The 12,257-nt window shown below is 35.8% G+C and overlaps 2 protein-coding genes across 2 annotated transcripts; both read left to right on the forward strand.

Moving 5' to 3' along the window:
* Positions 1 to 370: 370 nt before the first annotated feature.
* On the forward strand, positions 371 to 6,916 carry LOC145642344 (uncharacterized). The gene is made up of 10 exons (XM_081693481.1): positions 371 to 738; positions 850 to 925; positions 1,044 to 1,141; positions 1,818 to 1,919; positions 2,076 to 2,162; positions 2,582 to 2,698; positions 3,232 to 3,335; positions 5,523 to 5,662; positions 5,738 to 5,874; positions 6,357 to 6,916. Exons 1-10 carry the CDS (start codon positions 454 to 456, stop codon positions 6,543 to 6,545), a joined length of 1,335 nt encoding a protein of 444 aa, XP_081549607.1. The 5' UTR covers positions 371 to 453; the 3' UTR covers positions 6,546 to 6,916.
* A 551-nt stretch (positions 6,917 to 7,467) lies between these two features.
* Positions 7,468 to 11,339, forward strand: LOC145642345 (serine/arginine-rich SC35-like splicing factor SCL30A). Its single transcript, XM_081693482.1, has 8 exons — positions 7,468 to 7,585; positions 8,432 to 8,636; positions 8,756 to 8,833; positions 9,793 to 9,957; positions 10,076 to 10,119; positions 10,507 to 10,591; positions 10,678 to 10,836; positions 10,945 to 11,339. Exons 2-8 carry the CDS (start codon positions 8,440 to 8,442, stop codon positions 11,063 to 11,065), a joined length of 849 nt encoding a protein of 282 aa, XP_081549608.1. The 5' UTR covers positions 7,468 to 7,585; positions 8,432 to 8,439; the 3' UTR covers positions 11,066 to 11,339.
* The last annotated feature ends 918 nt before the right edge of the window (positions 11,340 to 12,257 follow it).

The following is a 12,257-nucleotide window of genomic DNA, read 5'->3' on the forward strand; positions in this document are numbered from 1 at the left end:
TAAGGTAATGACTCAATACAATGACCACCACACTACTAATTTAGTCGGGTGATAACCAATAACATTTCCTTTTTTCTTAACATGGAAAAAATTATCCTTCGAATACCAATAATAAGGACATTAGAAAAATAAAGTCCTTTAAGCACACAATACCGTTACTCTAGTCTTTGGTCCCTAATTTCGGTACATAGACAGTCCAACTACAATACAAACCGATCCGATCTGATCCGTTTAACACCCCTTTCAGGGACGCTCGGACTAGGTAGCCAAAAAAATTCACTTTAACCTCTTCTTTCCACTACTAGTCGCCAAGTTGGTGCAATACAAATTGCTACTCTACTCGTTACTCTTATCATCCATTCACCAAACATACACAGAAATACACAAGCTGAGGTTTTGGGTTTTTGCTGCATCTTCTTCATCTTCTTCTTCCCCAAAACAAAGCAACCAACAATGGCGCTACTACAGCAAGTATGGTCTATCCCAATTGCACGTGCCTCAATCCACTCACGTGCTTTTGCCCTCACAATCTCCTCTCGTTCATTTACTGTTGTTGCTTCTGCTTCTGCTTCTGCTTCTCCTTCTACTACTATTACAACTACTGCTGCAACTAGTATTGATACGACGCCGTCTAAACTTTCAAAAGCACCGCCTACCCGTGCGTCACTTTCTGACCCCCGTGTTCTTCTCGGCATGTCTGAGCTTGAACTTCAACAACTTGCCCTTGATTTTGGCCAGGTAATTTTTTGTTTTTAAATTAATTAAATCTTGTTTGTATACATGAATTGTATTTGATTTTTATCCTGATTTTTGATGTTTAATTGATGGTATTTTTTTGTGGGAATTCAGCAAGGTTATAGAGGGAAGCAGCTTCATCATTTGATTTATAAGAGGAAAATCAAAGAAATTGATGAATTTGTTCAATGTAAGCCCTTGATTTTTTTTAATTTAATTAACTGATTTCTAAAATGCTTAGAGAATTTTCAAACAAATTATGAGAATTTATGTCACTAATTAGGGGGTTTGCTTATTTATGGGGAAAGTGCCACAGGCATTGAGGAATGAGCTGCAAGAGGCAGGATGGAAGGTGGGCCGTTCGCCGGTGCATCATATGGTCACTTCTACTGATGGCACTATTAAGGTTCAATACTTCAATCCCTTGAAAACCCCATTTGGGTTCATTGCTGAAATTTAAGTGTTTCTTGGTTTTGTATTGTTTGGTGTCAGTGTTTTGTGTAATTCTGTTGGATTGCTCTATGGTGTCGGATTAATTTTGAATTGATGTGTTTTGTGTATGTTGCGAAATTTAAATTCCCAATCGAAAAGCATGTATTGATGGGAATTGGAAATTTCTTACTTCTAAAAGGCTTAGGGGTAAGAATTAAGATATCATTGTAATTTCTACTAGTGTTGTTTGGGATTGGGATTTCTATGCAGACTGCAGAGTGTTAATATTGCCCCTTCTTTTTAATATATACCTTGCTATAGGTTTTTGAAAAAGTTTACGTGAATTTGTAGATTGAAAGTTTTGTACATGTTATAAACTTATAATATACACCATAATAATTGCAATATTCTCTTTTGTTGATTTACTTTATGAGGGTGATAGTAATGTAGCTCTTCACTGAAGTTGCATAAGAAACTGATGAACAGTTTATCAATCTGAAATACTTTCTGCTTTTGTGATCATATTCAAGTGTGATAGAACTTACTCTCATTTAATTCTTATTACTGGTGTATGCTTTTGGTAAAATGATGAGGCTAAGAATTATTGCTCTTTTATTTGGCCTCAAAGAATCTTTGTATTATCCCTGCAGTTACTGCTAAAGCTGGCGGATGACAGGTTGGTTGAAACAGTAGGAATACCAGTGACAGACGAGAACGGTTCAGTAAGGCTTACTGCTTGTGTTTCATCACAGGTCATTTTCTGAAACAGGCCTTAATTTCGGAAGAATCCTCTGCCTTAACCTCATATATGATATTTGTTCATTTAAAAGTCAATTACTTTTGTTTGTCCATCGGATCTTTCTGAGTAATGCTACTCATGTTTTATGCTTTTCATGTTGGTGGAGTAGGTTGGTTGTCCATTACGATGCTCTTTTTGTGCTACTGGGAAGGGTGGTTTCTCGAGAAACCTTCATAGGCATGAAATTGTTGAGCAGGTTTGTTCAATCTCTATTCTGTCTATTGCAAATTTGCAAGGTCTTAATTGTTATTAGTCCAAAAGCATGGAGCTATACACATGATGTAGCATCAAATTTCAATTGATTAAACTGAGTTCAAAGGGCAACAACTTATACCTAGAACTCAAGAAGCAATTACATGCAAGCATTTCATTTCCTCATATATTGCCATGTCATGAGTTATGCTTATGAACTTAAATGCTGCAAGAGGCCAAGAGCTTCTTATACAATCCGTTTATACCAATTTTTTTTTTGCCTTTTCTATTTCCCAATTCTATATTCTTCTTTGTACTACCTGAAATCAAGAAAATTTATTTTGAATTTAAATGAATGAGCTGTAATTTTTTTTTCCCCTTTGTTTAATATGGCATTGATATTTTTATAAAAAAATCTTTCAGGTCTTGGCTATAGAAGATATATTTAAGCATCGCGTCACAAATGTTGTTTTCATGGGCATGGGGGAGCCTATGATGAACTTGAAATCTGTTGTTGAAGCGCACCGATGTCTGAACAAGGTAGTGCCTATCATTTGTTTATTGGAAGATTGCAAGCACTTTTTTTTTTTTTTCCCCTTTTTCAATGCATTAGCCTGTGCCTCAACTACCCAGCTCTTGCTGATCATGGTTCGTGGCTTTTTTTTTTTTTTTTTTGGTGGCATCACTGAACTGATTCACTGCTGAGGTTAATCATTTTCTTTCAGTAACTTAACCTAGTTGCATTTTAAGTTTTGAAAAGCAAGAACATCAGGATCTCTGTCCAAATCGAAAATCTGGAATTCTTTGTCCATTGCTCTTGTGACAGAAGAAGTGCCACCATGTTTTCTTTTTTCTAAGATGCAAGCTCTATGGGAACAATTACTCTACTTTTGACACAGATGATAAACATGAGTTTTTTTTTTTATTTTTTTATTTTTTAATTTTTTAATTATTTTTTTTAATTTTTTTTTTTTTTTTTTTTTTTTGGCATGTTATATATTCTCTGACTCAACTGTCTTGGTATGCTAGTTTTTTCTTTTTACGCTCATTTAAAGTGTCATCTCTTATTTCAGGACATTCAAATTGGGCAAAGAATGATCACGATATCAACTGTAGGGGTTCCTAACACAATGAAGAGACTGGCTACATACAAGCTTCAATCCACATTAGCTGTCAGGTACATCACCCTGAGAATGTCTACTAGTATTTCTCTTGGAACTTTGTGTAATTATTTTGGTCTAATAAGCTGTACAGATATGTAGCTTACTTGTTTATCTACCATTGTGCTTAGTGGTCTTATGTTTACTAGAAGCGGTACTACTTTCTTCATGCATTCCCTTTGTGTGCTTAAGCTGTTTTATGATGTTAATATCAATTTATCTACAACAATAACCACCTAATACGGATCTCGTTATATTGATTTGTTATGCTAGTAAAGTATAATATATTCACATGGATATATAATTTGATGTAGTAAGTGAGGTGGTCCCAATTTGGGCTTTCTTCCCATGTAGTAAGCTCTTTCATGTGTTGATATGAATCCCCAAACAGCCTGGACAATGTTTAGGTGCCCAAAGACTTCACTGTGGTTCATTTTAGGACTTGTATATTGGATATCTTAATAGTTCTCCTGGATCTGACTTCTGGTCTTTACTAAGGCTAATCTGTCAATGCTGTAATTATGTGATCCAGGAGACTTCTTAGTTATTGTTGACTCTCTGCCAAGCCTCGGAAAGGTCTCACAATTGTGCTTTATAGTCTTTTGGCCCTTCATGCTAGATTTTCTAGGTCATTTTTTGATGGGTGTCATATGTGCTTCAGATAGATATTATAGACCTGAGCAGTATAGAGAAGCTAGCCTGAAATATGTCACCATCAGTATATTAAGTAAACGATGGATATGTTGTCTAATAGGCCTTTGGACCAACCTGGCTTTGCATTGGGAGGCTTGATAGATAGCATCATAGCAACATTAAAACAGTGATGCATCAAAATGAAATGAGCTTTTGTCTCTTCATTTGATGTAGATGTAATAGTATATTCTTCATTGTTGGGACTTGAGAAGGTGGAAAGAACGTCAGCTAGTGCAAGAGGTTCTTGCTGTAGACAGATTGATGGCCTCCCGGGGTGTTATGGGGAGCACCCCTGACCCCTTTCCTTTTCGGTTCTGGAAAAGTTAAAATTGTCCAAAATTTAAGGCAATATAATACACAAAATCAGATAATTTTTGGAGGTTTTGGGATCCAGTGTCGAAATTTTTTATGATGGTAGGGGATAAATCCTGGGATCTTATTATATTGTTTGGAACTATATACGACCACTAGTCGGTCACATAAAGGCTCGTGGTGGGCTAGAGTTAATTAAGAGAGGCATGCACGTAAACGGCTAAATTGACGGTTTTAAGACAAAGTGGATGATTCAAACTGCCCAAATGGCCTCCCGAGATGTTGTGGAATCCATGCGAAGCACTTTGACCTTTTTCCTTTTCGGTCTGAAAAATGTAGAAGATTGTTCAGAAGTAATAATTCACGCTTTCGGACCAATTTTTGGAAATTTTTCCAAAATTGAATTGAATGCATAGTGTGACCCCTAGGGTCATATAAGTTGGTTAGGAACCATAACAAGCTACCAATAGGTTTCAACTACCCAAATGACCTTTATTTTAGCATGGCTCACTTGGTACTTTTAAAAAGAATGAAGTAGCATTTTTTGGATGTGCCAAAGATCCTATATGTGAAAAAATTAAGTAATGTGCCAATATCCTATACTTCGTTTGCTATGCACCTCTTGTTAAACTGCTTTGTGCTACAATCACCAAGTATTCTCCCAATTCCAGCTGTAAGATTTACTTTTTTGTAGCTTGCCATGTAGGTTGCTTAAGGCCACTGTTAGAGTGTTTGGGTTATTAAGACTTTTGTCTTTTGAACTTTTAATTGTCATCTTCCACTTCTAGTTGTTCTGGGACATGTGTGATTCCCTTTCCCTTGTCTCTCTTTTGTATGTAATACTGAATAGTAGTACAATTATTTCTTGGGGTTGGAGATGTCCAGAAAAAGCTGTTCTCTTTAGTAATGATATGTTGAGGAAATTGGACTTATCTCTGCTTTGGAAATTGCTCTATTACTGCTTTTACCTCTATGTTGTACTTCACTATATATCACATTTCTAGAATGTGTTTGATATTGATTTATCCCCCCCCCCCCCCCCCCCCCCCAAGAAAAATATAATTCTGATTGATTAGGTTTTTTGGCATATGTAGTAGATATTCCTACATATCATCATTTTCTGTATTCACACCTGATGCTCTAGTTGTGATGGTTTTAACTGATTACTAAACAGCTTTACTCTGTAACTTGTGCTTCAGCTTACATGCACCGAATCAGAAGCTTAGAGAAACGATCGTCCCAAGTGCTAAAGCTTACCCCCTGGAAGCATTGATGCAAGATTGCAGGGATTACTTCCTTGAAACTAATCGAAGAGTGTCTTTTGAGTACACTCTTTTAGGTACTATTTTCAATTAATTATGCCATTAGAGTTTTGGTGTTGTGCAAAAAGTTCACTGGCCAATGTCTGTTTCAGCTGGAGTAAATGACTCCGTAGAGCATGCAAAAGAGCTTGCTGAGCTTCTACATCAATGGGGACGTGGTCATCATGTGAACCTGATACCTTTCAATCCGATTGAGGGCTCTGAGTATAAGAGGCCCTACCGAAAGGCGGTATGTTTGCTTTCTTTTGTAATGTTGAATTCTTGCTTCTAAGTCTCTTGGAAATTCCTAGCTCAATTTTAGCACTAGCTGGCTATTAGATTGGACTAACTTAGAAATTAGCAAAAGAAATGAATTCCTAATGACTGATGGGGTGAGGGAGGGAAGGTATAATAGATCCATCACAGAGATGGGGAATGAATATATAATCTCAGGGACATTCTTGACGTTCCTGACATATATTGGGGAATTCTGGGTTTCCTGAATCCTGATTATATAGGGATCAGTTTTAGAAGAAATTCATCTTAGCTTATGATTTTGCCCAATTGCCCATCTCCAAGATCTTTTCATGACTTTGAGGGTAGGGACTCTTAGGAAGGGTTCGGGAGAAGAGGATCATAGAATTGTAGGTGGCTGGAGGCAGCAAAGATTTTTCCTCGTCACTTGAACATCAATATTGACTGGAATGCACATATGTTTTATAATTACTACAGGTGATTGCCTTTTCTGCTGCTCTGGAATCTCGCAAGATAACCACAAGTGTACGTCAAACAAGGGGACTCGATGCAAGTGCAGCTTGTGGACAGCTGAGAAATGAGTTTCAGAAGACACCTTTGGTTAAAGATGCTGAAGCTGCTGGTGCTGAGATGCAACAATCTCAAGATGTCGCCCTTGCTAGTTGATGGCATTCATTAGGTTCAGTGTCACTTTTGCTATAATAAGGATACGAAGGAAACTTGCATAAGCTGGTGCCAGACAAATAGCTATGTGCGTATCAACTTACATCTTTGGTGAATGAGAAAGGGGACTTAGGTCAAGATTATAGATGATAATATCGAGTTATTGACAAGAAGAAACTATTCCTTGTTGCTGCCTAGTTACAACAGCCTACTGCTTATAATTATGGGTTATGGTTCTGGACAAAGCTGAGATTTTTGAAGATGTGTACAGTTTTGTAATATCAACTCCAATTGCATAGCTTAAAGTGAACCTTGTTGAATTAACATTCATAGATGCCTTTTTTTTTCTATTTATTTTTTATTTTTGATTTTAATCAACATATTGTTATAGTTGTTTTTATTATTACATAGCATAATAAAATTTTTAGAGTTAAATTATTCAAAGAGTTAACCTCTATGTTTATTTAAGTGTCCCACTTTGCTTGATATTTTTTTAAAGATACTTTGATTGACACATTTTTTTTGAAGATACTTTGATTGACACTTTTGCAACGCGAAAGGTTGATCAATAATATCGTTAGTTAACAATAAATATAAATTATAAAAAGCTAACATTCAGTAACTACACCATATAAATTGATAATTTTATTTTTTTTTTGAAAAAAAATTAATACCGTACAATTCTTATATGAATATGTATGTTTTTATGTACTTATATTACGTAACATAAAACATTGGTCCAAATGGTAAACCGTATATTATACGTGAAGTCTTGAATAATGCAAAAGTCAAATAAATAAGGAGTTTGAAGTTTAAGTGTTTCCGGTCCGCAAGGAAAGAAAATACCAACACCTGAACCGGCCAACGGTTCACAGTAGTTAACCGTACATACGTTTTCGTGTCGTCATTTAAAAAGAAAGTACCAAGCTTAGGCGTTGAGTTTCAAGGGTTTTCTCTCTCTTTCGGGAGTTCGTGTTTCAATTCTCTCTCTTCTGTCTTTCTCTCTCCTCTTCAATCAACTTTCTCTTTCAATCCAATTTCTGGTAATCTTCTAATTCTTAATCCATCTTCTTTTTTACCTTTCAATTTTATGAATTTAATTTGTTATCTTTATTTCTTTTATTCGTCGGCGACGAAACCCTAATCTGCGATTTTTTTTGTTTTTGTTTTTGTTTTTGTTTTGTTGTTAAATTAATTTTGATTCTTGGAAAGTTTTTTTTTATGTTTGTATTTAGTGAATTAATTTACCTTTGATTTGGTAGATTTTGTGTTTTTGAGATTGTTTATCTGTGGATTCTGTTGTTTTTTTTCGAATATAATCTAGAAATTAGGGTTGGTGAATTCTATTCTTATTGTCAGTCGATTAGAGGTGAAGGTGGTTAAAGGTTTTCCGTACTAGATTTTTGTATGAAGTAGGTGATGTTTTTGATTAATTATACAGTATACTTGTAAAAGATTGGAACTTTACCTGCGATTCATTTGTCTCAATTTACCAGCTTCCTTTTGAATTGAATATGTTGTAGAAAATTGCTTTGTTTTGCTTATTGTATAGCTATTTCCAAAATTTCATCAAAGTTTAGTTCAAGTGGTTAGAGCTCCCCTTATGATTACAGGAGATCTTGGCATCGATTCTCACCCCCGCCCTTTGTGGCTTCTAAAAAATAATAAAAATAAAAATTAGTTCTTGTATGAGCCTGAGAACTTGTTTTGATTGCGTGGTTTGTTTTCTATCACTTTGTTCCCTTGGTGTTGGTATATAAGGTTCTGTCTAGAAGTGTTGTCCCTGTTTTAGTTGTGTTATTGAGGTATTTTAAGCACTTTGTTTATTGTCTGCTATCGATGTAGTTCTTGCTTTTTCAAAAGTAACTAATGATTTGTTTGTATCGTAGCCCACGTCATGAGGAGGTACAGCCCTGGTTATTACAGTCCCCCACGAAGGGGTTATAGTAGTCGAGGAAGAAGCCCTCCGAGAGGTGGATATAGCCCCCCAAGACGGGGTTACAGTCCTCCAAGAAGAGGACATGGTGGTTATGGAAGACGCAAGGAGCCAAATCATGGAAGCTTGTTGGTTCGTAACATTCCATTAGACTGCAGGTAACCGCATATGATGCTTTTCACTACACTGTTTTATGCTTGTTATCTTGTTAATTTTATTTTTCAGGAATAATTTTTTTTAACACTGCAAATAATAACCGAAAGTCGTGTTATTGTAGACCTGAAGAACTTCGAGTTCCTTTTGAAAGATTTGGGCTTGTCCGTGACGTCTATATCCCAAAGGATTATTATACAGGGTGAGATGTTTTTGCTTTCTTTTGTTTTGTGCTTTAATTTCCAGGAATCGTAGGTCTTGACATGTCATTTTCTTATTCTTCGTCGATCAACCATCTTTTTACATTAATTGATACATTATATTAGTTGCATTATTAATTGTGTTGTGCATCTCCACTCATCCTTGGCACTGTCAGTCTCTATCCCTGATATGGAAATAGCATAATCTTCGTTTGTTCAATAACCTGGAACTAATAAATGAAATAATTGGGACTACATTTTTTGGGATGAGGGTAGTGGCAATATGCCAATATGTGGATGCTTGCGAAATTTCTTTGGATAGTGCCTATGTAAAGTGACATTCTTCAAATTTTGTCAAACATATCTCTTTGATTGTCAATAAGTTGTTTTCTGAACTGGTTTGTCAGGGGGTGTATTGGTTTGAAGTTAAACAAGCCCAAGCCCCACTTTTGATCAAGATCCACTGTATATGATTGCTTAACATTTTGCCTGCCAAGATTTTAGAAGTAATGTTATAAAGAAGAATCTACCTATATGAAGATAAAGTATGTGATGATTATCAATGAAAGCTTGAGTTGAAGAATGATGATTGATTCTTGATGAAATGAAGACAAGATGGCAAGGTTTTTAGTTTCATCCAGGGTTGAAGAGTTTCATTTATTTGCACGTGATTCATTTAAATACGCGCATTTGAGGAATTTCAAGTCCCATCCTTTTGAAGTTGACATTCACATTTTTTGAGTGCAAATGGAAAGGTCAGTACCATAGTAGTGGACTCTGTATTGCATTTTGTGTAAGGCTGGTTTGGGCTTCTTGTTAAGGACGAGCTTTGGTAAATCAAGAAAGAGGTATATGTATTGACATTATGGTCTTGCATCACTCACTGTTTGTTTGCACATTTCGGTCTTTGTTTGTTATGCATTGAGTGTTTTGTGAACTCTGTTTATGAATTGCCATACAGGGAACCTCGTGGCTTTGCCTTTGTGCAGTTTGTGGACTCTTATGATGCTTCAGAGGCTCAATATCACATGAATGGGCAGATTTTTGCTGGACGAGAGATCAGCGTAGTTGTTGCTTCAGAGTCTAGAAAAAGGCCTGAGGACATGCGCCGGAAAACCAGGCAGAGGTAGGCATGCATATCTGTTTTGACCTCAAGACTATTTGTGATTGAATGCTTGATGGGAGCCTGGGTAGTAGTGAGATATTTATTTGATGATTGTTTTTATTTTTGGTATCTTGTGCAGAAGTGGGGGTCCACGATATGGTGGACGAAGATCACCTGGTTACAGTAAGTATTGGTCTATGCTTATGAATTGTCATTGATGTTATCTAAGGAAGCATTTTTCTTGCCTTGGGTCTTTTACGATTTTTTCATTAATCGTGGGACTGGAGATTTAATATTATTGCAGTTTTGTGCGTATGGTTATCATACTATACTGTGCAGTTAGCCCATATTTGTGGCCATGTCTGATGCTCATATTCTGTTTAGTTGCTAAGTTGCCTTAATTATTTGATATAGCTCTGGAATAAATAGCTCTATTTCTAGATGTTACTCGTAGTAAAAAATCCAAGTTATACTCCTATTTGATCTGGTTTTTGATGCCAAACCATAGATTTTATTTACTTAATCCTTTATGATCAATGTTTGATTAGGGTATCTCTATGTTGTTGTCAGGACGCTCTCGTTCACGATCAGTTTCCCGCTCACGCTCGCCTCGCTTTCGCTCTGGTTCTGGCTCTAAAGGAGTTCATCACTCAAGGTGCATTTTAAATGCTGTTCAAATCTACAAGTTTCTAATATGCATATGCATGAGGGTGCATTATAATGCTAATATGTTGTTTTCAGGTCCTATTCCCCCTCTCCCAGAAGACGTGAGGAGTACTCAGCCTCTCCTAGTAGGAGGCCTGTTGATCGCTCGAGATCGCCAAGGGATTCACCACGTGGTGGAGATGCCCGTAAATCATTTTCCCCTGATCATGAAGATCGTAATGAAACTGCTGTTGGGTATGACAAAAAGTTGTGTTCATTTTTTGAGTTTCTATTGTGATACTGTCATTTGTTAATTAAGGTTTTACCGCATTCATACTGAGTTATTGGTTATCCTCATTCCAGGAAAGCTAAATATGAAGCTGAGGAAGAACGAGGCCGCGGAGATTCTCCAAGGCGTGTTTCTAGATCACCATCTGGCTCAAGATCTCGATCTGCAGATGCATCACCAGCCCCTAGTAGATGAGCGGTGGATGATGTGATTCTAGTTTGAATCAGCTTGGGCTATAATCTGCTGAAACAGTTTATAAACTGCTTGTTCTTTTAGTTTAAATGTCATGTGAACTGGGATCTTATAATCTGTTATTATGGTGAGTCGTTCAGACTTTTTGGATCTTAATCTAGTACTTCGTACTTCATGTCCTTGCCAAAGCTTCTGTCATGGATGCTTTTGTTATTACTCCGTAGTATGGATTATACATTTTATGTTATCTGATTGTTTAAAAATGATTGTTGGAATCCTTCTTCGAATCATTAGAATATTATTATTTTTTGTATAAAATTATAGAAATATTCCCAACAATGCAAATTGATAGAGTATACGTATAAACTGATGGGGACTTAAACTAGTACTCCGTCTATTCCAACTATACTCTCTCACAAATAATCCCAACTACGGAGTATATGATTTACTGTAACTTGTGACCGGCAACCCTCCATATCCCCTCCTCTTTCCGTTGTTACTTGATCTCTCTGTTGAGTCACTACAAACACGGTTAATGTGTATCCGTGTTCAATAAAATGAGGATCAAAATGCTGCTCGGCAAATTTCCCTACAAATAGGTAACCATTTTATTATACATGGAAATCCATTTACTACAAGATCCAATTGATTCAATAATCAACATTTACATATTAATATTACCAAGCTTTTATTTGGACAAGTTAAAAAGTTAAACAAAGTTGTCCAATATGCAGCAAACTCCAAAGTTGAATAAATTGTAAACAAAGAAAATATTATTCCTTGCAGTTATACTAATTATATATTCCTAATCTTCCAAAATACAGTGAAAGAACATTGACTAACTTGTGCTATTATCTTCCAATTTTTAATTAACATTGTTCTTAAAATATATATATATATATATATATATATATATATATATATATAATAATATATGCAAATTCACATAAAAATAATTAGTTTTGCTTGTGCTGCTTAATCATTTTTTTCCCACAATTATATGCAAACGTTGTAGTTGCCACAAAGCTCGTTGAATTTTATCCAATTATCATTATGTTGGACAAGAGTTGTTAGCGGTCAAAGTATAGATGGTTTGACATAAATTAAAGCCGCCATGGTTCTATTTTTATAAACGGAAGTATAAAAAACTCAATCAATTAATTAACTAATAATCAGAATATGTCATAAGAATTTT

This window comes from Chenopodium album, chromosome 8 (genome assembly GCF_948465745.1).
Source record: "Chenopodium album chromosome 8, dcCheAlbu1.1, whole genome shotgun sequence".
In the NCBI taxonomy this organism is placed as follows: Eukaryota; Viridiplantae; Streptophyta; class Magnoliopsida; order Caryophyllales; family Amaranthaceae; genus Chenopodium; species Chenopodium album.